At 37.5% G+C, this 27,900-nt stretch overlaps 1 protein-coding gene across 3 annotated transcripts; it reads right to left on the bottom strand.

Moving 5' to 3' along the window:
- On the bottom strand, window positions 1-27,598 carry RASSF9 (Ras association domain family member 9). 3 transcript variants are annotated; one of them, XM_065647638.1, is made up of 2 exons: window positions 27,377-27,598; window positions 1-2,922 (listed from the first exon to the last, which is right to left on the bottom strand). In XM_065647638.1, the coding sequence occupies exons 1-2, from the start codon at window positions 27,421-27,423 to the stop codon at window positions 1,647-1,649; spliced, it is 1,323 nt and encodes a 440-aa protein (XP_065503710.1). In that variant the 5' UTR covers window positions 27,424-27,598; the 3' UTR covers window positions 1-1,646. The 3 variants fall into 3 exon arrangements, with proteins under 3 accessions (XP_065503710.1, XP_065503716.1, XP_065503724.1); XM_065647644.1 differs by lacking the exon at window positions 27,377-27,598 and adding an exon at window positions 27,020-27,207; XM_065647652.1 differs by lacking the exon at window positions 27,377-27,598 and adding an exon at window positions 26,733-26,957.
- Between the last annotated feature and the right edge of the window lie 302 nt (window positions 27,599-27,900).

Genomic DNA, 27,900 nt, shown 5'->3' with positions numbered 1-27,900 from the left:
TATGCTAATCAGGAATTCTAGCACTTTGGTCATTTTAGAAAACAGATAGTTGACAGACAATTAAGAGAAGAAAAATACAGAAAGAGAAAGCAGTGAGTCTGAAAGTATTTTGCATTTATACTTTCTAGGTCCTGTCTATTCATTTACTTTGTAGGCTTTTAACTCCAGGATCTGCTTGAATTTTACTAGAGCTAAACTTCATTTAGAAACACTGTAACTACTTCTCCATTCAATTCACTTAATCATAAGTGTTAAACAGATCAATCTGCAAAATATAAACATGGCAACCCAGAAAATACTCAGGTACGCTCTCTTCGCAGAGTCTATAGCTCAGAATTCGAAATCTTGTTTGGTAACTGAAGAGAAACCTCAGTTATACACCTTCGCTCTGGATTAATAGCAATGTGCTGGAGAAGGATTTGAGATAAACTATTACATCCCAAGTGAAATCACTTGACTTAATTACATAGTTATAAATTATCATGTCATGCGTCCTTTTTTTTCCCTGGGGTCCAATTTTTAATTAGCTATATATAAAAAGTGGATCAGCTTTAGCTGTATCCCAAAGTCCTCACCGAGGATTTACAGGTCCATATCCCTGTTCCATAACAGCGTGAGATGCGATTTGACAGCCTACCTGCTACGTGAAAACGGTAACTACCTGGCTATTGGGAAACAGTGCCCAGCCAGAGCCAAAAATGTCCGGTTCCTGCCTGTCCCTTCTGTTATGCTTTATTTGGTAGTCATCATCTGAGGAGGTCTAAGACACTGGATCCTACTGCTGAAATAGGCAGGAGAAAGCCTTGATGAAAATGCCCCTGGGCTTGGGTGTGAGCTTGAGATTTGAGCGCCTGGCACAAGCAGGATGTAGGCAGTTCTGACATGCCCACTGGCAGAAACTACGTGGACTTAAGCATCACTGGGGCAACTACAGGGTAACGGCAGATAAGTAGGGGCTTTAAGGATCTTAGAAGCAATTAAATGCTGCTGAAAGAGAATAGAAATTAAAAACCTACGTGTGTAAGATAATTTTTAAAACAGGACTTAGGTGTTTTTGAAAACATAATCCTGATAACTTAAAACTATATTTAAATATACAGCATAAATGCAATTGCATTTTTTTTGTCCTACAATATCATAAAAACTATTTTTAACAGATTACATGCTCGATTATATATTCCTTTACATCAGCTTCATAGCAGGGAAACTCCAGCTGAATAAAGTTAATGTAACAGAGCAGAAAATCAAGCTCTCCGTTTAGTTTGGTCTAATCTCTAATTCACATTCCTAAAAAGTCAGAGACACAGAAGTGGACCCAAAGATTAGGGGATATCAAATCTCCAGACTTTTGGTGCAAGCCAGTCCAAACTCTCCTGTTATACTATCAATAATACAAGATCTGAACAGTCTATCCTGATTTAGCAAAGCCAACAACCTTGCACCTATTAGCAGTTAACTCATGAGACTGCCCATGCATTTAAGCACAAATATACTATTAAGCGCATAAATAGACACTGTTTACTTTGCTACAGAGGTGCCACAGTTTTAACATCTTGAAGGGCTGAAATCTTAAGACAACAAGGTTTATTAATTCTTATAAATATTTTCCAAAATATGATTTTTCATGAATGCGTGACTGTTTTCAACTATGTTGACAACAGTACCATGTCTCCTGAAGTTATTTCAGAGTCCTGACTGTGTGTAGAGCTGATTCCAGTGTCAGAGTCTGTATCGTTTATGTCCAGATTAGTCACTCTATGAACAAAGTCAGGAGCAGCAATGCTGTTACTGGAGGTGCCACTGCCCTTGGATGGCTCTTCATCTGATGGAAGCCTAGCTTCAATGCTGTCTTTAACATGTAGTAAATTAAATTCTTCTGTAAGAAGTTCATATTCTTTTTCCTTCTTTTGAAGCAGTGAGTCCCTGTATGTAAGTTCTTTCTGAATGCAGCTCAGGTATGAGTTGATTCTCAGACCATCTTTCATACTTTTTTCCAGCTCATATTTTACACTTTCCAAATTTGAGTTTTCTGGTTCAGCATTAGCAGCTCCTTCTGTGCAAAGATCATCTCCATTTTTTTCTGTGCATATACCATGTACCTCTCTTTCAATTTCAGCACACAGCTTCTCTATTAATTGTTTATGATGTTTCAGTCTCTCTTCGACCTGTAAAATTCCCTCACTTTTACTCAAATAGTCATGCACATCTTTTTGATCATCTGGCCTAATCCCTTGCTGCTCAGCCTCACTTGGATTGATCATTAAATAGGACTCCTGCACATAATTTTCTCCATCATTTGCTACACGATCAAGATGGAATTTCGCTTCACATTTTTCAATTTCCATATCTAGTTCCTTCATTCTAAGGACTTGTTGATGAATGGTATGATCTTGAGAAATGATCAGATGAATCAGCGTCTCCATATTATCTCTCTCTTGCTGAACACTGTCCTGTTTAAGCTTGGCCAGTTTCCGGAAAGTCTTCCTGACAATTTTCTTTTGCTTGTCTATTGGCAACATTTTCATGTAATTCGCTGGACTGAGCTCCCATTGTTTTTCTATATTTTGTACTACCTTAGCTTCAGCAGTCTTCCACAATGGAAATGAGAGGAAAGCATCTGACTTTACCAACACAAAGTGCAAATTAGACTGCTCTTCCCCCCAGGCCTTCCAAAGTCTCAGAATCTTTGTCAAGGGAGGAAGGACTCGCTCTGAGCCTCTCCATTTTTCTACAATGCAGTAATCACTTGGTTTTCCAAAAAGGACCTTTTTCTCTCCAAATGTTGCCTGATGCTCCTCAAGCAGTGCTTGAATCACTTCTGTGCAGGTTGTGCGCTTTGTCAGGCCACATACAATCTTCTCCTCCTGGCAAACCCAAACCACAATCTCTCTTTCATTTGAAGCCATGTCTTTGTTGGGAGACCTGGAAAACAAGAAGAGACCAACTATAAATTACATATCAATGTCACAGACTGTATGAATAATAACTATAATTCTGATATGACTACCACTTTTACAAATCCCCGTATTACTGTACAAGACAATATACTTGTTTAAATTACATGAAAAAATACTTTTGGATTAAGTAACACAAATACATACCCATTTCAGCTACTGCTTTAATATTATTACTACTTCAGCTGACCATGAATCTCGCACAAAAGGTTTTTTATCAAATTTAGTTTTCGTATGCACAGTAAGTCTGTTTTAACAATAAGTGATAAAGTTTGGCAGTCTGCATTACATTTCCAGACTGTCCTAGGATAACATAACTTTCAAATTTGCATATCTGTTCTCATCACACATTGTGCAAACATTTGTAATCTCTTAATATCAGCAAGGGCAGAATCATACTTCCAAATATGTACTGAACATAGAAAGACTGAGAAAAGATGATTGAACACCGTCTAAGTTAAAAGAACTTGATGATAGGATAAATCTATAGCTCTTTTGCCACACCTGCACCCACACAAGCATAAACACCATTGTTTTCCACTGTGATTTTTCTCTCACAAGTCTCAAGAAATTTGTTGCTTTTCCTGAAGTACCGAATAGCCTGAATTCCAGTGAGTTGTGAGAGAATACCAACTATGATAGAATATATATAATGGTCTGTATTTTACAACCTTTGTAATGACACAGAAATTCCAAAAACATAAACAGTTTTAATTTTAAAAAAATTTATTTATGAATTCCAATGAATGTGGTATTAACCTAACATTAGCAGCTGGTACCTCCTTATGCATTGCACTACCTAACTTCAGATGTCTAAGATCCCATTATGGCTACTATAGCCGTCTAATCAATATAATCTGTGGAGCCTAGAAAGCGATTCAGCTGACCCAATGCAAAAGTTCACCTTACAGTTAAGTCTTAAGTTTGTCCCCATCTGAGTAGCCCTGGATGGCCATAGGCCTATATTGGCAGGGTGGCCTTGCGGAACCTGTCCAGGATATTCTTGTCCTCTGGCCTCCACATGCATAGTTTGCTACTTGCCCAGACCTGGTGATTTGGCCTCTTGCCTCAAAGGATAAAAAAATAAACTCCCTGGGGAAAAATGCATTTCTTTAACTTTTCTGGTATCACTTGCAGGTCATTTGAATGAATGAGATTTAACTCAGTCTGACAGAGAAAGCTTGAAAATGACAATTTGGACAATATTCTAAGTGCTCAACACCACATTTGTTTCTATCTGGGACTACTTATTTGTAGTACTTTTCTAGCCTTTTAAGATGTAGTAGAAATGGAGTTTTACTTGACTTAACTAGGGTTAAAGTGATCCAACCTGTTTCTTTTTTTTTTTTTTTAATTACTATACACCACAAGAGACAAACAGCCGTCCAATAAATTGAACTATAATTGACTCAGCTCTAGGTGCCACTCTGACCAGGAGGCAATCATCCTTAAAAGATGGGAGACTGCAAATGAATACTATAAAACCTTCAAAAAGGAGTTTATGAGTATCATCGCACAGGAGAGCTCTTTCCAACTGCATTGCTCCAGGTCTTGGAACATTCCTCTGTAAAATTTGCGTTTTGGTAGATTAGTCTGAGTAATGACATCATTTTGCTGCTTCAATAGGTCCCTCTTACAGGCCAGCATTTTACGGTAATTATTTTTTAAAACTGGTGTTGAAAAGATTAATAATATTTTCACAGACTACTTCCCAAAATAGGAAAGCATTGTCACACACAGAAAATGGCAAAATGGCACAAAGAAACAGAATATTAAATTTTAAATGGAGAGGAGTGAAAGACAATATCATATTAAATGGCATTACTCTTAAGTCAGTATCTGCAAGGTTTTTTACTTTTACAGAATACAGGATGCTATAGAAATATTTTTGTCTGTTGACAGATTGATAGTTAAATGGAACTTACATACATAGACAATCGAAAGGTAAGTCAGTTGTGACTGTCAAATAACTCAGTGTTTGTTTTACACTACAGACATAAAAAGAAAAAAACCCCACATAAACTACAGAGTTGCATTATGTGTTAAGCATAAAATTACGCAAAATGAATTATCAAAAATGTAGTACCTCAAACAATACTCGTTACTGATATATAAATAATTGACCTAGAAATAAAAGTATATTATCAGTCATTGAATTTCGACCTATAAAAGAACTGACAGAAAAGCAAAAATTGACTAGGCATAAAAACATAAGAAATACTAGTGTGGAACTGTGAGGAAATAAATTCAGAGCATGTCTTTGCTGTTGTTTATGTAATCAATAAATACATTTCAGAGAATATGTTATCTCAGTCTTTTAGCATTCTTCTGAGCGTCTTAGACAATTTGTTTTCACATTGAAACTCTTCCTGTTGTTTTCTCTTTCTTGTTTTTTGTTGATTGCCATATTGTCTCCTAGTCACTGATTTTAACATGTAACAGATTATGTGAGCTAAGCAGAAGATAACTGTCTCTCTTCCTCCAGGCCCCTTTAAAGCTTTCCTACGAACACAGCTTATGATATTAGTAAATCTTCAAAGTAATTTGAAAACCTCATAGTTGCCCCATAGTATTAATGCACTGACTTAAACAAGCACTTGATGGAAATACATTGTTTATTGTAAAGTCATATCTACAGGATCTCTGTAAGCAATATGGATACAAAATAACATTTAAAAATTACTGTTTTCAATAATTTTCTAGCTGTTTATCACCCCCTATTATATTTTCAGCTACAACGCACCTGTTTACCCAGACTTTACATTGAGATTTTTGGGAGAGGATTTTTCTTTACCTTGTATATAGCATAATTAATACACTGAAGTCTGAGACTAGTAGTACCACTGCAGGAATGGATAATGAATGCACATGTAGGTATACAAAGAACTCAAGTAGCTTATACATGAAAATACATACACATATATGTATGTATAACTTATGTAACATATACCTTGTAATTATATTGCTGCCTTTTACAGAAAAGAAGAAATGTTATTCTTGGATCAAGCCAGAACTGTAAAGTGTAAATTCTTTCATTTTTTTTTTCCACGTGTTTGTCACAACATATATTATCTTCATTTTTATTCAGTAACCTCACTGAATTTTTGATCTTTCTTTTTAATCAAAAAGAATTAATGAGTCATTTATAATCTTACAGTACCATGGAATCCTAATGTCATGTAAAAAGTCAAAAGTGTTCTTTATTATCTTCCACTATAAAATGTTAAACTGATGCACCCCACCATGGACCTTTTAAGTAAAATTTATCTTCTAATTCTAAATCACAGTTAATTCAGATAGTACCAAACAAAAATGAAGCTTCAGTGTGTCAGTCACAGCATAACAATTATTAAAAACTTGCTTTCAGGATGGAAGAAGATGGTAAAACTAGGAATCATGTTTCATTAAGCTGTGCTTTCCTCATAGAAAGTGAAGAGCAGATTCTGCATATACGAAGTGGAATTTGTCCCACTTAGGCACCTGGAAGTTAATATTTTAGTATAAATTCACCGTCAAAATTCCTCGCTGTCATGGGAGGAGCGCGGACCTCCAAGGAGAAAGTCACCACAGTCTGAGCTATCTATGTTCATTGGGATGAATCTTCACATGAAGCTATTTCTCTCTTTCATTAACTAGAAGAGACCTATGTGGCCACCTTCAACTAAATAGCTCATTTCCAGGTAGCTAAATACAGGTAAGGGTAATCTAATCAGATTCTGGTTTATTGTCTGGTAGATATGTAACAGGAATGGTTACGACAGCAGTAAATTTAATAAAGATAACTAAACATGGGACCTATGTATTATGACTTCATACCTTAGATTAGATGCTCACTATTCCATTTACCGTTCAATTTATTACTATCATTCATAAGGAAATCCATAAAGTCATTTCAATACTAAGGAAGATCTAATCGAATTTGTAATTCCTCATCTTGAATAAATGTTGGTCATTGACAGTGATTTTTTTCTGCAATGTAATACTAAAAATAACAATATTCAGCAACAAGATCTGCTTTTAAACTGCCATTTTAATGAAGAGGCAAACTTCTTATATTTACTGATTCCTTGGCCTTGACATCTTGCAGTTTTGTAAAGAAAGCAAAAGAACTGTCATTTTTTTAATAACGTATCAATTAATGAGTCTCTAATACCTAAGGTGTTTATCCAGTTTAAATGTTTGACTTTCTGAAAAAATAATTTCAGTAGCAACTTATTAAAAACTAGCTAGACAACTTCTTCATTTTTTCAAAAGTTTATTGCTTTTGCTGTAAACAGGCTTTAAAGCTTTCAGTTCTGGCTTGAATTCTGTTTCTTTGAACTGATCACTGCAATATTCTATTTATCCATCTATGATTTTAAAGCCTTGATGATAACAAAAACGTGCAGGTCTACTTTTTTTGCGAAGTCACTTGTTGCTCAGGAACAGATTAGAATTTAAGATTAAGAATGGTCAGAAGTACATTTCCAATCACTTCTGTTTGTTTGTTTTTATTGCTAGTTTTATGCCTTCTACTCTTTCCTTCTCTTCATGATGACCCAAAAAAACATTTTAATCACTTTGTAGACCTCACACAAAGTCTTGATTGTGCCAGCACAAGCTGATTGTTGCATGTCAGATACAGACTTCATTAATTTATTATGCAGGCCTAAGGGAAGAAAGGTAATACATTCCAGCAATGCACAGACAAAACAAAAACAAGTACTTATGTTTCACAAAGTCAAAATATGAGATAGCTTAAATGCTGGAAGAAGCACTTCTGATATTCACTAGCTTTATGTGATGTCAGGCACAAAAACATAAATATCAAACACATAATTCTTTGCCTTCCTGAAAATTTTAACATTCTTCCTAAGTATGCAACGTATAGTTTTACAACCAATCACGTCAATCAAATAAAAAGGTCCTCTTAATTTTTAGAATTTCATCTATGCGTCCACAAGATGCTACATTTTCCTTACTAATTTCAGCAAACATTCTGTTGGGACTAGATCACTTACATATTATATTATTAGCAGATTAACACAGTGTTTCTGAAATATCATTGACTTTCAAAGAATATTTTGTCCCTGTTGAGAAAAAAACACAGATAAAACTCTGATCTCCCTTAACTGTAATAAAATCTTTGTAGAATTTCACAGAAAAATAAGATGGAATTCCTTTCTCAACATTCCCGTATTTCTTGACGTACTCTCCCCAAGGAACTAATCAGACTCAGTAACTGAAAAATACCTAGATAATGGCTAAAAAATTCATAACTGAGACATTTTTGTCAACCCTTACTAGCACTATTGTTTAACGCTTCATTAATTTTAAGTCAGCATGACCAATTGAACTAATATGAAGCCAACACAACTATTAATTTTTTGTGTTCAGAAAGGGATTAAAAACTTGAGCTTCTGCTCATGATCAAAAATTGTATTAATTGTCTCCTCCCAGTGAATGAAATCATTTTTACAGAATAAAAAATCTGCAGGTGAAAATAAATGGCACACAAAGCAATATGTTAATCCTTTGTTTGAAAATGCATACAACTTAATAGCTTATAAATTTGACATAAAGATTTTATGCTGGAAAGCCATTTGTGTGAAAGAGTTTAGCCATTTTTTTCCCCAATTTATTGGGGAAATAATATTTTATAATCTTAATTTTCAGAGGTGGAAGAGATTTTACTTATGTATTAATTAAATTGCTGTTAATGAGTTGCCATATAGCTGTATCTGTTAGAGAGTACAAGTGTTTGTGGGTTGGAATATTCTTGTACTTCTTAGTGTAAGGTCACCTTTTTTTCTTTCATCATTGCATTTGCAAGTGGCACATAGTCTGTAACTAATTATGTTTTATGTCAGAAGGAGTGCTTCTAGTTTTGTGCTAGCAGATGATATAACTAATTTATTCAATTTTAATGTAGAAAATGAATCAAATTTTCTACTTTTGAGATATTTTATTCTCTTCATCTGTTTTTTTTATTTTTTTTTTTTTTTTTTAATTTTTGATGCTGTGCTTGCATAAATACATTTTAGCATACATAGGACCCAGAAAGCCACCCATCACAGCTATAATTTGCAATGCAAAAAAAAAGGAAGCAGAACAGTAACTTATAAACAGCCTCCTATTGACAGCATAAACCATTTCAATAGCACATTTGAACATATAGTCTAATCTGCAGCAAAGCAGATGATATAATTGTGGTTTATGATTGACCAGCTGCCATGATGGGGTCCTCAGCTGACCGCAGCTCTCAGGTAGATACGCTACTGCCATGACCTCCCCAGAGGAAGGCCAAAGTGCCTCTAAACTTCTAAGAAACAAACCCTGACATTATGTCAAGATACCACCCAGAACAATTCACTTCTTCAGTAGGGAAACCAACTAGCTGACAAAACAGAGAACAAAAAAAAAAAAAAAAAGACTTTAAGAGACGACCCTCCTGCTGTCTACTGTAGCCTTGCAGAGAAGGCCTTGCCTAGAGCTTCAGTGTCTGGCATCTCAGTGCTTTCCTGGAGTCCACTGAGAGAGATGAAGCTCCCAGGCAGATCCCTGCAGGGTCTGTGCTCCCTGCAGCTCCCAGCCGGCTGGCCCTTTCTCAGGCTGCTCACTCACAGCTCCTCACTGAGACCTTCATCTGCTTCCTACCAAGCTGCACAGTCCACCAGCCACGCACACTCAGTTGCTGAGCCACTTTCATTTGAAAATGGTGTGACATAATGGCATAAAAAATCCTAGGAAAACGGGAGATGTCTGCCACAAAAGCATTTAATAATCTGGTGTTTTCAAGTGGGATGGTCTTTAAGCACATTGCTGGGGCACGCAAATCTGCCCACTTGGATTTTGGGAAGTATGTATTTGTGCTATGGTCTTCTCTTTGTTTAGCACGCATAAATGTGGGGTTTTTTTCATGTGCAAAGGCCCGTGTTTAAGCACAGAGATAATAACCTCTGTGTCTCTGTGTCTCGGATCCAAGACATAACTACTTCTCAAATAAATCTGATGGCTTTTAATTATATTTACTTGCTGGAAATAAGGAGAGGACAAAATTACAGGGATACGTGCTTGATACAAACAATCTGCATTTGTAGCATAGGACGCATGGTCCATGAGAGCTTGTCCTTTGAGAGCTTCTGATACCAGTGATATTTACATGTCAGGGTATATAAGGGCTGATTAGTTTATCAGTCAGCACATTCCATTTAGAAATTATAATATAACATTGCTTTTATTACTTATTTTTCAAAATCTTAGCATGTTACCATATATACATATATATATAAAAGCATATATGAGAGAGTGGAAGAACATTCTCAAAAGAAAAGATCAAAACTTATTTTGGCTCTGTGGGATTTTTATCTGTGAAATTTGCAAAAATGTAAAGCTATTGGTGCCATGTGTTGCAGCCCTTGTTTGGAAGAAACTCTAACTTAATTTGATCCAAACGGATTTTTGACAGTGAGTTTAAACATTAAAGCTATAAAGAATGAACAGCCCATATGAAAGCTGAGGTCAGAAGTATCTCAACCTTTCAGGCACAAATGGATCATATTAAAAGTTCACACCAAGTTTATTCAAACTATCCACGTTTAATCCATCTTTTCTCTCAATGTTCTGTCACCTTCTGTAGAGTTATTCAGAAAGCAATAAAGGCCAAATCTCTTACTCGGTATGCCTCCTGCCTAAGCAGATTACATGCTCCGAGTTTCCTAAGGGCAGCAATGAGGAAGTATCTTCTCTCTCACCACCCACTGAAGCTGGAATTACTCCAAAGCCTTAGGGTTCAAGACAGCCTACTAACTAACTGCATTGCCATTCCCCTTCACCTATGCCTAAAAAACAATATTAATGGAGTCACAGTTAATTTCCATATCATACAGGAGATAGAAATTCCATACATGACTTGTCAGAAACTTGGTCCTTCTTCCATTCTGCATCACATGAAAGTCAGGGTAATGTCTAGCTAAAAAGTATGATGGCAAGGGAAGACTCCTACTTTAATAAGAACAAAACCCCTTGACATAAGAAATCAGAGTAGTCCCGATACTGAAGGAAGACTTCTAAAGAACACCATAGAACTTGTGAAAACAACACAATTATTTCAAAATAAATAACTTATATTTCTCTCAGCCATCTGGTTCTGTATCCATTTAATGTTGCTCTATAATAAATCTTCCTCCTTTACAGAAATTTACCTAGGCACTCATTAAAAATAAAAAAAATTAGGCATCTAGATATTCATGTGATATTTTTCAAACATACACATATACACAGTGGTTTGGTTGTTCTAATTGAAATATTTCAGATATTTGAAAAAAGAAAACAATTTAAACAAAGGCTATTTTGACTAGCTATGTACAACACATTTCCCCTAGTCTAAGTTTGTGTTCTTGCTGTAATTCCTTTTTAAATGAATAAATTTTTAACTCAGCAAGATTCCCATACTGTCAGGAAGCCTTTATGAAACATTTTAATTAGCAGCAGCTGTTGACAATTATGTCCTATATCAATTATCATTTGTGCACTTAAAATTATAACTAGTTTCTTAATCCCTTCTGCAGAGGAATACCATCACCTCAGTTAGCTTCTCTACAATATTGCATATCTTATAATTCAACAATGACCTACGGTGGAAATTTCTGTACATCCAACCATTTTACACTATATTAGTGCTCTGTGACATATTTCAGTAAAATATTTTTTAATTGGAATGCAATAGTACTACTCTGTCATAGAATAAATAACATGAAAAGTATGTCAGTTTAAAAAAAAAATCTCTATGATAATTATTTTATGGCAAATAAGTCATTCACACCAGGTTTTTGCTGACTTAAAATGTCAGACTTCAGTAAAAATCCCATGGGAAATTGTGTGTTTCATTCTAATAACGGTACTGCTTGCACACAGGTGCCTGAACAGGGTCCAATATTTAAGAAAAAAACAAAAAACACAAACCAACAAATGACACTACTTAAAACAGATATAAAAGAAATAAAATCATACAACAAGAAGAACCAAGGAGGACTAACAGTAATAATTCCATCATCTGATAAGTAGATGGACAGCAGAGTTTATACTAGGTAGAAAATAAGCCAAGAAATTGCTCCAACTCAAAATGTTGCACTACTAGAAAGAAATGAAAGACATTGTAAGAGGAATTATACATTTTGCTCAGTAGATAAGAGTGATAGTTATGGCCGATTATCCTGAACACCCTCCCGCTCCCCCTTCATTTAATAATGACATAACCCTCTGTCATCACGCCAGTGGCAGATATTGTTTTGCACAATCTCATTGGCAAATTTCTAGTGTAGATTTTCAGCAGAGGTGACCAAAAGGTTACTAAGTCCTATCCTTCCATTATTACGTCTGCCCTGTACCACGTTTATGCTCCCAGCCACTTAACCTACAAGCAAATGCAAAGGCTGCAGTCTCCATTCAGATGAAGTCTGCATCTGCCCCTGCCCTTTTCTCCTCTTACCTCTGAAATTACTCCTCTTCCCCTAAGGGCATACATTCTCTATAAACTACATCTACGCTTTAAATCTGCCTTCCTGTCAGACAAATCATCATTTCTCCACTATATATTCAAAGTCAAAAGGTTGGTAAGTGGATATTAGTCAAAAAAATGTTTGGAATTGTGATGAGTAACATCAGGAAGTGTGCTGTGTACACAAAGTGCCATGACAGGTAACATGCTCACTGTTTCAGGTCTGTGTTTGTGGTGGCCTGATACTGTGGAGGTTTGAGAACAAAGGAGAGCTAGCTGTCCACCAAAATATTTTCCAAGATGAGCAACAATAACATTAACAATTTGCTTTACTAGGAAAACACGCTTTGATGTGTATATTGCAACTGCTACCAGGGAAGCAGCTGTGACACAGGAATGGAAGATCCAGGAAAAACTCCACAGCCAAACCAAATACTGGCATATTCAGTGGTAATAATTCTTTAGACCCTGATGGGGACAATGCAAAGATGGGTATTTTCAAATTCCTCAGTGTTGGTAAGCAAGATTCAAAATTTAGGAATATCAACATTACAAATGCTACATCTTGATTTTGTGCAGTGGGTAGTTCTCACTAGCTGATAAATGAAGATGTCACTGCTATTTTTCATCTACCAAAAGAATTTTGCTACGTTACAAAAATATAATTATTTTGTTTCAGTGTCTAAGTGCCTACGCATATTCAAGCATTGATTAAACTATACAAGCTTTATGGGACTCTTATTAATAATGTACAGAATGTGTCTAAAATTCCATCACTTTAAATAATACGGAAGAAGGTGAAAAATTTATACCTCATTTAGAACACAGGCTTCTAAATGACGAAGTCAGAGCTGCTATTACAGCTAACAGATTTTTTTTTTAATCTACTTCTCCCATTAGAACTTTTATTACTGCCTTTTAGAAGCAGCCTAGTTGTTTACAAGCTTTTGACATCAAAGAAGCATGGGGAATTCCAAGGGTTAAAAGCAGGATTTTTGTGGTGGTTGTCATTTCATGAAGTTCAGTTTAGCTTCTGTTGAAAGGCAAACATATACTATTTCCCTCCCTTGGGTTTGTTGACATCTTGTTCAGTGAAGAAATAAACAAAAAGCATTCTGAGGCTGGGTCTGGACTGCCAAGACATGAACAAAGCACACTATAGGGAGACCAGTGACAATAAGGTAAGCTGAATAAAGGAGTAAGATAAAGACAAGGAAATAATAAGATTTTGTGCCAGCTTTCCAATACTCCCTGGGCTAAAGGAGGCTGGGATGGTTACCTTCTTATGAACACTTATACACAGTGCATGGCTCAAACAGCCCAGTGTACTTCTCTACTCCTGCTAGCACCATGTGAGGCAGATGCTAACCTCATTCACAAGGGAAAAAAAGTCCAGATGGACTAGGTTGCTTTTCACCAGTCCTCAAGCTGAACTCAGGCTCAGCAAAGCATCTCTGCTTTTTCTTATAGTCTTTTCCTGATGGCTACCTACTGTAATTACTTCTGTAGCTGCTGTAGCAGCAGCCTGTGGCAAGTTTCAAAGTTTGGACACTGTACTTCTTGATTCTGAAAAGGAACATTGTAGGAATCAGTATGTTTAATTTCTTTATTTTAAACAGCCCAGCACTCCTTAGACCCATCCCTAATACAAAATTAATTACAAAATAACTATCCTAGGAAAGTTATTGCCCTAAATAATATTTTATTGCTGTATCTAATCTTATAGATTAGCAACTGTATGACTTAAATTATCTTGAAGTAATTTAGGCAACCTGATGTCTACCTGACATTCCTATCTCCTTGCATGTGCCAGCTCTGCTAGTTCAACCAAAAGGTTTCCATCTGGATAAACTGGCAGAAAAAAAAAAAAAAGACACTTTTTTGTTGGTGTTTTGTTGGTTTTTATTTTAAGTAGTGCTCCCTGCATTGGGTTCTATGGTGTCAGGTGAGAATAGTACCAGCGCAAAGGAAATGGCAGAGTGACCAGGAGCCTGGAAAGGGGGCTTGGGACTGCCCTTTGTGCAACAACAAGCCTTTAGATATGTTCAGCCATCTCATCAGACTTCACTCTTTCTTAACTTATTGACATCCAGTGATTTTTCAAAATATGGGGTTTTTTGTATATCATAAAACCTAGTTTGAGTATTTTTTTACAGTTTGCCAGGAGTGAGAAAGGCAGGATTTGGTTTAATTTTCTTCTGTATTTACTGCAAGAAATTTTGCAGAGAGTGAACCACCCCAATTTGAAATGATACTGTATGATCTTCCCAGTTTCATTTGCTTTCATTAAATTTTATTGAAGATATCATCTCAAAAGGGGTTCTATCAAGACCTAATTTACAATCAATTCTTTTTTTTTTTTTTTCAAATTTCTCCCTCAAACTTTCTAAAAGATAATTCAATGACAAATGTGTTCTATTACTTACAGTATCTGAAGAGCTGAAAGGAAAAAAGGATGAGATGGTAAAGTGGACCCTTATATAAATCTTCACCCTGAAGAGCTAAATTAAGTACAAGATACGTAATTATGCTAACAAGCAGAGTGGACATAAATTTTGAAAAAAGAAATCTGAAGCATTTCACTGTCCATTGACAATCTGAGAGATTTATACAGCTTGTGCTTTCAAGTAATTTTCTGAGTTTGCTTATCAATGAATGCTTCAATACATAGTTAGACACAGGCTGATTTGGCTTCTGAAATATCACCACATCCTCTCTGAAGAAGCTACTGAACAAATGAAATAAATTGTTAACAAACTGTGCTCTGCCCTAGCCATGGATATGCTAAACAAGGCACAGGAGCTTGCAAAACTAGTTCTAGCCAGCTGAGCAATAGAGATAGGGAAGGTAAGAAGCGAGGAATTGCTGTCTGGAAGCAAGATTAATGCTGGATCACAAAGATCAAGAGTGACGGGAAATCCACTGGACTGATGTGAAAAAGAAAGAGTAGGCAAGAAAGAGAAACATAGAATGGTGTTCCGTAGGACACACACAATACTTTCAGCTGTGAGAAGATGAAGGAAACTGCACAGGAAAGACATTCCCTGATTCAGATAAAAAGCCATATGAATCCTAAAATATTTGAATTATCATGATTTAAGCCCCCAAACTGTTCTAGAACAGGGATAATGAGTACAGATAATGAGTTTCCAGCTGGGGCCACCTGAAGAGGCTCATAGCCTTGTCAGTTGCTCATCACAACCCTCCCACTGGAGCTGAGCTGCTTGTCTGACCTCCAAACCATATGAGTCATGATGAATTAGACCGTAAAGATAAAGGCCTTGTTAAGCCATCTGAGATAACCCACCTGAATGTGATTGAACAGTTTAGGAAGAAATCATTCACAAATTTGATGCAGCTGAAAAGATGGTAACCCCTGATAAAGGATTTGTGATGAACAATGAGGGCAGATATAGTCCAAAAAACTGCAGTGGGCACAGCTGAAGCCAAAACCAGGCTTCGAACAGGTATCTGTGGCCAAAGACCAAAGCAGGCCCAAGAAACGACGGGGTTAGTTTTGAGAGACACATCTATGGCAGGATAGCAATTATCCCAAGAGGGCTGTGACACCAGGAAGGCACTGCAAACTACATGTTGTCTTCAGTTCACAGAAAGTCAAACTGACTCAACATTCAAATTAATCCAATGTTTCTTTATTTCACATATCCAAATGTCTTTGCAGGTGGGGATCCTTTCAACATATGAGCAATTCAGATGACTTCATAGCTCAGGGAGGATAAAAAGACAGTTTACTTCTAACAAGGAACTTCATAAGCTCAATGGATACTGTGTTGACAGCTGAATGAACGCATTCCTCCTTCTGCCATGCGAACAACTCTGTGATGTTTGGAGAAATATACATATTTATCATTCTTCTATGGCATGTTCACATTCTGTTTGTCACTTCTGACTTTTAAAGAACTCTCGTACGCAGCCAGTTTTGTAATATGTAGATGAATATGTATGCAATCTACAGAAGTGGCTATTTTGGCACATATTATTTATATATACAATGATTTGGGGGTTGTTATGTGTTTTATTGTATGTTGAATGTAGATGATACAGGGTAGATCTATAATAAGATATGTGAAAGTATATCTCATGTGCTATACATATTCATTACATGATCACATACAACACAGACTGTCATATCTGCATTTATATATTGAATATATGCCTACCATGCACAAATGCTTTAGCATTAAAAATATATGGTTAAGTTGCAGCCAAGTACTCAAAAATTCCAAATATTGGTGTTAATGTTTTCCATGCTACTTAGTTCAACAAAAATGAATTTGATTACGCATATTCATAGCAAGATGAATTCTTTCCATTACACCGGACCCCTGCCTCGCTTGAATGCATTCAAGAGACAATATTCAGTTTTGCCAGAGCCACAGAAGATACTGAGGCATTGCAGACACTGACTGTTACAACTTTCAGGTGTCTTCCCCACTGCTGAAATTCATAATCCCCTCTTGGACACCTAGACTTCCACAAAAAAAGTGCTATGGAAGAGTTCAACTCCTAACAATGGGTTTTGCTGACACCAGCAAGTTTCAGCAGGAGCTGACCTACAGTAGTCAGAAATATGAACAAAAGTGCAGGGCTTAGGTACTGTTAGACTAGATTCAGATGTTCACTGCATAAAAAATACAATATTAATTAGAACAGTAACCAAAAGCCTGATCCCCTTCTCCCACTGAAGCCTTCAACACAATCCTTGTCTTTCTCTGGGTTACTGTAAAAAAATGGTACAGCTTCAACAGGAAATATTGTTTTTCAGTTTAAAATAACTTGACAGAACTGTCCTGACAAATACATGTTGAGGATGCCAGTGTGGGCATCTCACAGGGGTGTTTTGGCCATCAGGATGTCCGGCTGCGCTTTGTCTGTTGTTGCACATGCTCTGAACAGGGCTATTAGATGGGACCTTTTGGTTGAAAAGCTGAAAGACTGCCTTTTACTTAATTTTGGTAGAGTCTGTGCGAGGCACATAACTGCGTGGTTTTCAAGACCACTGTAAGACATGATGGGAGTAAAGGTAGCTGGTGAGTACTGCCAGTCAAAATGTTACTACCTCAGGATTTAATCATAATTTTGTGAACATCAGAAGTTCTTGAACCTTGTCTTAGGTGACTACCATGACATTTAGGTACCAAAGTCTCCTTCATAAATCCAGCCCTTATTACTTACATTTGTTCAACATGTGTCCATTTTATATCTTCTCTCTCATGTATAGTACTATCCTTTACAGAAAACACATTTTTTCATTTAATCTTTTGCTGTATGTCTTTTATCACCAGATATGCAGTTGCTTCACAAGCTGAGGGAACAGAACCTCCTTTTACAAACCAAAGTTCAAAAAGATTTACGCCAAAGCTATCCACTTGTTTAAGTTCTTACCCTGGCTAACTGAATTCATATCTATAGATATATCCAAAGCAGGATATCCATATACTTCCTTTGCTCAGCCCTAGTGTAAAACAGGTTACAGGACGCCGTATTAGCAAATGAGGAACATGCACTGAGTAACCACTTTTGTAAACTGTGGTTTATGTGACTTGCCCAACATCACGTAGGAATTTTGTGGCAGGGGCAGGGAAGACATCCATGCCATTAAGATGGTTCTACCTTAATCATATATTATCCACCTGTAATTCACCTCTCCATTCACTATTCCCTTTTTAATTTATAAAATGAATGGTACAAAAGATGGTTAATTAGATGGTCTACGAAGTCTGAGCATGCTCCATGAAGACCTTCCCTTTGAAAGTGATCAGGGTGGAGCTCACGTCATCTACCTTAAGCTATTTAAAATGTAGATGTGTTGTCAAAGATAATTTTCTGACCTTACTCTGTAATCAGTGGCATAAGATAGGCACCTCCAAAAGGGTGACTAATCCCATACTGAAAACCTGTCTAAGGCTGGATGAATTACCCTCTGGAACTGTTTAGATGTACCCATTAACTACAAAGAGTACCAAGATGACTAGATACCTAAATTTTCAACAGCTCAAGTTGAGTGAGATGAAGCTTGACTTTTGTGTTTTACTGCGTACCTCAATCTTATGAAGAGTCTGAGTGTCAGTAAAAGTAAGTACTGTAACCATTCACAACTGCAGTTCCAAACATAGCTCAGATCTTTGTCTGATACCTGTAGCGGCCTTCATGGGTAAACAAAGATGACTAGGTGCCTGCCCAGACCTTAAATTACCAAAAGTCTGGGAAAATGCAGTAAAGTCAATACCAGTCCTAAACTTTTGTTAGAAAACTGGATTTGTACAGAGCTTTTTGGTAAAACAGGATACTAACAACAAAGTAGCCCTGAGAGATATAGGCAATAATCAAGTTAAACAAGTATAGTCAGTGCCTTAGTAATCAGTACAGAGGAAGTCTGTCAACAGGTAACGTCCAAATGAAACAACGGTTCAGAACGCCAGTTTACCAATTATGAAGCCAACAGAAACAAAAGCAGCTGAAAGTCAGAGTATGATCCTGCATTTATAAATATCACTAAGCCACTCTTCGATTAGTGAACAGAATCTGATAACTTCCTATGACAAACGAGACATACTTTATGTCATCAAAACAGTGCCCCAACTGATGCTCTGAGAACTTTTGTGGTTTAAGAGTGCTTTCACAATGGAAACTGCGCTCTGTAGAAATAACACTTTTGAATATAGAAGAGGTTGGGGAAAGCAAACTAAGGTGTTCCACATGGATGAAGGAATCTATTAACACAGAGCAAATTACAGGTTCAAGATCCAAGGGCAGACTCTCTTAAAAATTAGTAGTCTTCCCTCAACTACCTTATTCCACTGAGGTCATGCATCCTTACAAGTTAAACTTATTTATACCTGACCAAAACAAAACTTGGTCTAATAGATTACTACTTTTTTTATAAACCTGATTTTGTCCACAGATAAGAGAATGTTATGTTTTTATATATTTAATTTAAGCTTCATTAGTTTTGTATTATTAAAAGGAGGACAAAATAAATATCTTATGCTTTTCAAGGTAGCTGATTTTATTTTCTATTTTGATGGGAATTTCACAACTCAGAATTCTTTATATGAATGAATGCAAACAGGGGTGGCGAATGAAAAAAGAAAATTAACCACATTGACACTTTTGACCCTCAAAACAATCAAATTATATTTATTAATTTCATTCACAGCAAATACCCACCTCTGTATAAAGATATTTTCCTCTTATCATTACACTGTAGCTGACTAATAAATATAGGGAAAAACAAAACAAAACAAAACAACATGGTCCCAACCCAAGAAAACAGAGGTTTACATCACCTCCAAGATTACAACATGAGAAAAAAGTCAGTAGCCTGGCTTCTTCTAATGCTAATGCTCAAAAATGTATGTCTAGCAACCATCCAAACTACAAATGAAATTGTTCAAATTAGCAGATGCAAACATGTACTCAGGCAGACAGGTGAGAGAGTGAAACAGGAAAAAGTCAGTGAAAGATAAACACATATTTAAATAAAGTGTATTTGAGAGGTGTGCCAAACTTGCACTGGAAAATTTTCTTTCAAGTTTAGTGTTTTATATTCCTCTCCACATGATATCGGGACTTAGGTATCATAGCATTAAAAATGTAATTACCTAACAACCTTATTATCATTATCCATTAAAAACTTCCTTTCTGGGTTTTAGTTTCAAAAGTTAACTTGCTTTCCTTAAGTTCACCACACAAAAACACCTAAAAATCTGTTAAGATACACACGATATTTTTTAATTTATTTTCTTTCTCTGACATTACAACCCTCCTCAGAATCCATTTTTAACATTATGAAATGTTTCAGACCGTTGAAAATTCCTCAGTGAATCATGTGAAATCAAATTGAAACAAACCGCAGTATATTCTCGTTTCTCTGTGTGGCAGCCAGCTCTAGTGGACTGTACAAGGATTAGAAACAAGCAACTCCCAGATTTTATTCATACCTCTCCCACTAACTGGCTTTCACACTCCGCACTTCTGTAGATTTTACACTGTCTAGTCATGCCCTACTTTTTTTTCCTGAGGCATGTAAATATTATCACCCATATTAAAGCTAAGGAAAACTAAGTATGCTTATCAGTTGTCTGAGGTCACAAACAAGTCGGTATTGTTATCACTATTACAACACGTGAACCATAAATGCATTTCTGGATAGGTCGAGACAGGAAAAAGTGACTAGTGGATGATTCTGACGCCTTTTCAAGGCAAGTTCCAGGAAAGTGCTCAAAAAATGTTTCTTTTGGACAAGGCTCCCCAAAAAATGCAACTTCCAAAATCACTAATTAGCTCTTGCCTTTTATACTCATGTGTAACACATATGCATGAGAAATTATTTATGAAAAATTCTCATTTTTATTGCAAGAATTTTGCAGGTCCATGGAAAATTGACAACCCTTGAAGGTAAAATGCCATCACCAGAATTTGCATGAGAACTATACCACACTCAGTTCTAAGTAATTTTTTCTGCTGGGAGCTGTAAGCATGGAATAGTTGATTAAAACACAGACCAGACACAAACAAATTGATAGAAATTTTCAGAGAACTCTGCATGGCATATGTCTGTAATAGAGTATCTTACCTACCTGAAAATTACACTTAGCTGTATTTGTTTAGAATCATAGAATGTCCTGAGTTGGAAGGGACCCACAAGGATCATCGAGTTCAACTCCTGTCCCTGTATAGGACAGCCCCACAGTTCATATCATGTGTCTGAGGGCGTTGTCCAGTCTCTTCTTGAACACTGTCAGGCTTGGGGCTGTGACACCTCCCTGGGGAGCCTGTTCCAGTGCTCCACCACCCTCTGGGGGAAGAACATTTTCCTAACGTCCAACCTAAAGTGCCTACATTCCTTAGAGGATGGTTCTGGCCTTTGTTGCATCAGTAATTTTAGTCATCTGTTTTCCCATCTAATTCCATTTGGTTGATCACTCTTTCTGCTCACCCTGAAACCATTTGTCTCTTACCTGTTATGTCTTATGTGATATTGTGTAACTGCTAGCATGATAACACTGCAGAAGACAGAAAATCACCATGTTGAGACTATCATAACAAGTAAGAGAAACAACAGAAGTGACAATAACAGCTCAGTCACCTGTGCAGACAACTGGGTACCAACATGTCCAACATTTAGTTCTAGGCTTCACTTAGTGTGTGGTCTTAAACAAAAACTTTATCTTGCATCATCCATTCTGTCACCATTAATAAGGATTTATCTACATACTAAATATAGAAGCTGGATGAACTAATTAAGGCTTGTACAGCATGTATGATGGTAATGCTTGCAAATAATAATGTTTAAGAACATAATTTTAAGTTGTTGTTATTCATGATATAAAACAAACAAAACAAAAAAATGATATTTTCTGAGCATAAGGGTGTACCTTTGCAGACTAATCAGGAGGTACCCCTCTGTGATTATCACTGACTTTTAAAAAATCTCCATCTCTGAAAACTTACATCTTTCTACACAAATCATTACACATTTAGCAACATGTGTGAGTCTTTTCTCTGCATGTAAAATGCTATTTTTCATCAGTAAAACAGGGAATCAACACTGACTAGCAAGATTTTTCTTCCACAATACTAAAAAAGTCTGAAGTGTATCTTCTCAGCCTGACCCTATGTTAGTGTTTCAGAGTAACTTCAACTTAACCTGGATACTGCTCTTTCCTTAGATGGTGTAGTATTACACACATCTATTACTTATTTTGTTTACTTCTTTGGAATGAAATTGATGTCTGCCCTCCTGGAAGAGTAGATAATTAACTCCTTAGAAATAAGGTTAGTGTTTTGTTAGATGAAAAGCTCTTCCTTAAAATGAAGTGAACAAATATGTACAAAGATTATTAGAAAATGTATGCAAACATTTTGACCCCTGAGACAAAGCTAAGAAGCCAGACCAGAAAATAAATTATAATGTATGAACTCTGGCTCGAAAATAAACTCCTTCTTTGATAGTTCACTAATACATCTCGCACTCAAGGAAAAGCAAAAATAAAGAGAATATGTTCCACCATTACCAAACAAGCACCATCTTTTCAATCTAAAAATTTAACACAGATAGCACCACTACTTCTAAATAAGTTTTTATCTACCCACTCCAACATACATACCAAATGCCTAGTAGTCTTGAATCAAAAGGACCTTTATAGCTTCATATAGACTTTCCTCCAGGTATGCTCATCCAAGAGGAGAAGTATTGGACAACTCACGTGATCCCATGAGACTCACAGTGTGGGTCATACACAGTTCATTCAGATAAGCAGCTGATCTCCAAGAGCTTTTTCCAAACCTAAATGCTGAGTATTTGCAGTTTTGCTTCACCAAGGCTTTAAATGCACAGCAGTGTACTCAACCGTGGAGCAGTAGAGATGTTCAGAGTAATACTCAAATCAGCGTGCTAACTAGGTATGATGAGAAACTACTGGAGGGAGGGAGAAAGGGAGGGAACATGGTAATGCAAAGTCAGTATCAGATAGATGAAGTCTCTAATCTAATTCATTAACCTGGGCTTGTAATATAAAACCTGAGAGAATAACTGAATGTTTCTCTCACTGGGGAGGGGCCTCTGGCTGTCAGGACAGGAAGAACTCTCTCTATATCTGTACAAATTAATGTATATACATGGTCTTTCTTTCCACCTGTGAACCAGAGATGAGCTGATGAAAGAGAAGCAGTTATAAAGAGCAGGCAAAGTAAATCTTTGCTTCCTATACAGAAACACTCTGCTAACTGCTGTAGCACTGAAACATGGACAGTAAAAGGAGGGGAGGAAAAAAAAAAAAAAAAAAGAAAAGCAAAAACCCTAAATACAATGAAATAATAATATATTTGTAACACAACTGTTTCATCATCAATCAGTACTCTGTGTTCAGATGTGTTGTATTTCAACAGAGCATACAAATGATTGTGGTAAACTTAGAAACAACATGAATTACTCTGACAAAAAATATTTCTTGAATTATTTGTGACTAACAGGACAGCCCTACAGCACCAAGGACAACTATGTGAAGAAGACTGATTCTCTGTATCTTCTTCCTTTCAGATTGCTACTTCCCTGGTTACAACTTGCATGGAACAGTAGAGTGTTGATAAGTTTGGGTAAGGTTTATGTGAAAAACCCCAGGAAATGGCCTCAATGAAAGAGAAATAGCAATGAAGTCAGCTTCGTTAGTGTGAAATCACTGGGCAGATAAGACAATGACAGATGCAGATATCCATGAGATGATGAGTAAATCTTGAAGTATTTAAATGAACCAGAAGACTGATTCTCAGAAGAGACCAAATCTAGCACCAGCAGAGAAGTCCTAATCTTACAGAAAATCAAAGGGGTGTAGATTCCTGTTCTACCTAGTAGCCAGGAAACTGTATACAATGTGGAACCCCGGTACATAAAATCTGCAAGTATATACACTCTGTATTGGTTGTTCATATTTGGGTAGAGATCTGTTTTGTCTCTGTGCAGTGCAATGTGTTAGATCAATACTAGACCTTATCTGCAAGGAACTCAGTGCCCTTTCTCTTTCTTTGGCTGAGCATTTCCTCATATTAACACACATCCAAAGTGTGATGTCAGCTGAGCATTCCTCACATTTCCAGAGCATAACATCTTTAAGAGATCTGAATAAAAATATATCCCCTTGAGTTTATTCATGTTGCAGAGGCTTAGTCTTGCAGGAAACTGTCCCTTTTCCTTTATTGCCTTAGAGGGTACAGCTTGTCCCTGCTGAGTACATTTGGATTTGTAGGAGGGTGGGGCATGGCCTTGCTACCTTTTGGATGCATTGTTCTCCAGGGGACACCCTGACAAGCACATACACGCTCTGGGAAATACAATTATTTCTGTTTGAGGTCAAAGAATAGTATAAAACCTCCTCATAACTCTTGAAAAAGATATTGAGATATCACTTTCTTTCTGGCCAATAAAAATATGCTGGGGCCATGCTCCTAGTGGCTGCTCCTCTGAAATCAAATCAGGGCTTACAACGAATCAATGGTTATGCAGGTCTTGTGCTGTCTCTTTGCACGAGCAAGATTTCAGCAGCCCAAGAGAGCAATACCTGCTGAAGATCTTTCAAATACTAGAAGCAGTTCAGCACAGGGTTTGTCTTCCAGAGGTTTAATCTCGGTTTCTTTCTCTGAAGGCTCGTGGCATCCCGGCCAACATCCTCCACCTCTCACTCGAATACCTCATGCGGACGGATATAGTTAAAATAGCATCTTTGTATAAACTCTGAGGTCTTAGGGGTAGAGACTGACATTTTGTGATCTGGATGTGAAGAGTCTACTATAAAACAGGGCCGTGATCTGGGACCTCTGGGCAATGCTACAAGACAAGCACTAATTATAGAGGTATCCTCTTCTTATCTGAGTGAATGGCTCTAATGCCTTCATTTTCCTTCTGGCTGTTCTTCCAGCTACCTTAGCTTTATGTCCTCCTCCTGCAAACATAGATTTTATTCCTAATTTGCTTATCTGATAACTCTCAAGAGTTATATTTGCATGTAGTTAATGGTCATTAAATAACTTTCAGTGAAAAAGCAAAATGTGAAGAGAAGGAAGGAGGGTGCTTGCTCCTCCTGTACTCCACCTTTACTCAATACTTTTTCTGTTACAAAACTGAGTTTCTCAAAGAGAAGCACTAGACCTCATAAACAAAGCAGCTGTACATATACATGTACGTTTGTCCGTTTTTGGTTCCACTTTACAGGTAGGCAAACTAAGACAAGGTAATGAGCCACGAGTTCTGACTCCTCAGCTACTGCTCTAAACACAGTCAAGGATTTTAAACTCACATGACTTCCTTTTCAAGGTTTCAAATTAATTCACAAAGATACAATTATAATGAAAAAAAGAGTTATTACATAGTTCTTCAAACGTACTACAAAACCCTTTTAGTAACTGCATGAGCAGAGTGTAATTCTCAAAATTCAATGTCAAAAGCTAATGTTAACTACACAGAAAGTAAAATATTTGAATACATTATAATGCATCTTAAGAATTCTGTAGTTTGCTTTGTTCTTGACATTCCCCCCATCTCCATTTCTGTAGTCACAAGACTTTCAGCCCCTTCTTACTGTCACAATACCTTTCTGCCATTAAAGGCATTAATTTATTTTTTTGGTGGGAGTGGGGCCATGAGAGGAGGGAGAGAGGGTGAAATGAGAAGAAAGTGCTAGATGTTCACAGTAATGGCTACTTTGGTATTTTAATTTTTATTGGCTATTTAAAGCTTTGGATTATGACTTGCTTTTCCTGAGGAATAAAATGTCACATCAGCAAGCACAGTGAGATTGATGCAATTAGTAGGAAACATCCAAAAGAGAAACAGTTTCAGTATTGAATGGAGTGAAACTTGTGCTTTGTGATTTAATACAGTTATTCAGGTAACTGATGGCAGTAGCAAAACTTCTATTTTAACAGTAATAAATTTACAGCTCTATGTAAAAGTAACTTCATGTAAAAGTTCATGCTTATCTTTCCAGATCTTCTGAACATAAAATGGCCACATGAGAAGTACATCAAAGTTTTTGTTTCCAGATATGTTAGCAAAACATACTGCTTAACCAGTAACCTACAGCATTAACAATTCTAAAATAGTATCCTATTTTTTAAACCTTGACTGTAACTGTCTTTCCAATTTATATTCCATAGAGTATGTTAAATTAATATTTTCACACAATCCCAACAAATACAATTCCTCCAGAATAACTTTTAGTATATCAAATGGGAAACCTGAAAAAAAAATCAGGACATATTTACTTGACTTTTTAGGGAATCCCTCTCAAAAAGATTTTCCCTTGCATTTCCTTAAATATGAAGTATACTTCCATGGAAAGCACCAGTAAAAGTGTGGAAGAGATTACAAGTGATTTTTTAGTTTCTCGCTGAGCCAAAATTTTAGTGATTTGCCTCAGTTCAGTTTCAGCTACTTGGGTTCAGCCACTGTAAATTCCATAGTGTACAAGCAAATTTGCTCCAGTCCAAGCAAATTTACTCTTAAAAAAAAAAATCTAATGCCATCCTAGCACTTAAACTTGTTACATAACTCTTTTTCTTCTTTTTACAGCTGGTGTGCATGGCATGTGGAAGCACGCACGACATGAGGGGCAAAGTCCCCACAGAGAAACTTCGCAGGAGCCAACCCAGGGACCACCAGTCGCCCTGAACATATTTCTAGGAAAAAACAAAACCAAAACACTCAAGTTCAGCTGAAGCTAAAGCCTAACCAAAAAAAAGCATCCCCTTCTGCCCACGCTGGAAGATCGGTGCTCTCCTACCTGCCAGGTTAATAGCCAGCGGACGAGGTAAGGGACAGGATCGATCCTAAGGGCTTGCAGGCTGCGGCTCTCCCTCCCAGACAAACGGGGGGAAAGCGGAGGGGCCCGGAGCGGCCCGGCCCGGCGCGGCTCGGTCCGCCGCACACCCCGTGAGAACTTCGGGGAGTTTTTCCCCAGCGCGGGTGAGGGGCTCCGGGTCCGCACCGACCATCGGAACTTGGCCGCCGCAGGCAGGACCCGCACACCAGGGCCACCAGCTTTTCCTCGCAGCCCCGGCCGAGTCTCACCTTGTTAACACGGGGGATTTCCAATGTTCGCCTCGGTTTAGACGGGGCAGGTTCAAAGTCAGGGGGAGTTATCTTCCCCTCACTGAAAATATTGCCCAGGAGTCATAAGAGCCAGATCGAAGAAGGGAGAGCCAGGTCCAGAGAGGCAAGGGAGGGGGAGAAGCGCCCCTTCCCTCCGCACACGCCGACCCTCTCCCTCCGCCCCGAATCCCGCTCGCAGGTGAGCCCCGAAGTTACAGCTCCTGGGAGCGGCATGGGTCCAGAGCAACACATCCTTCCCCAGAAACAAAAAAAAAGTATAAAAGACATCCATCCCGTATCGCCCTCCCTTTTCCTCCACGTACCCACGCACTTTACCTGTTTTTATGCCGGGTTTTTAATAAATTCCTTCCAAAGGGAGCCATGATTCCAGCGGCAAAAGCATAACATCAGCGATCCCCAAACAATTCGAGGGTGTTCCCTTCTCCCCTATTTTTTCCCTGAGCGCCTTCCAGCTTGTTAATAGTCACTGAGCGTAGCGATGAGCTGGAAGTTGTGCAATTTACTGCCAACTTTGAACTCCGGCTTGTTGCTGCTGCTGCTGCTGCACCTTTGGAGTCCTGCCCAGCTGCAAACTTGAAGGAGGCGTTTTAGGAGCAGGAAAAAGAAAGGAGGGGAGAAACACGCACTTGCTCCTGTGATGTGAAGTTATGCACAAAACTTGCTAAACTTTCAGTCTCGTCACCCTCAGGGCATCAGCCAGCAAATGGGAAAGAAAGGGGTTTTGCTCCGGTGGGGAACTCTGTAAAAACACACAACAAAAGGGCTGAAAACTTTTCCCGGCAGGCTCCAGCTACTTTAGGTCAAGTCGTTCAGCTAAACACCAGCGTTAATGAAGGGCA

This window comes from Caloenas nicobarica, chromosome 1, assembly GCF_036013445.1.
Source record: "Caloenas nicobarica isolate bCalNic1 chromosome 1, bCalNic1.hap1, whole genome shotgun sequence".
Classification (NCBI taxonomy): Eukaryota; Metazoa; Chordata; class Aves; order Columbiformes; family Columbidae; genus Caloenas; species Caloenas nicobarica.
This window is presented reverse-complemented; position numbering and strand designations above follow the sequence as displayed.

Excerpts from the sequence above, each read along its gene's own strand:
- RASSF9 (XM_065647638.1), bottom strand. The coding sequence starts at position 27,423 with ATGGCTCCCTTTGGAAGGAATTTATTAAAAACCCGGCATAAAAACAG. Across the intron at positions 2,923-27,376 it reads AAAACCCGGCATAAAAACAG|GTCTCCCAACAAAGACATGG; the intron begins GTAAAGTGCGTG and ends CTTGTTTTCCAG.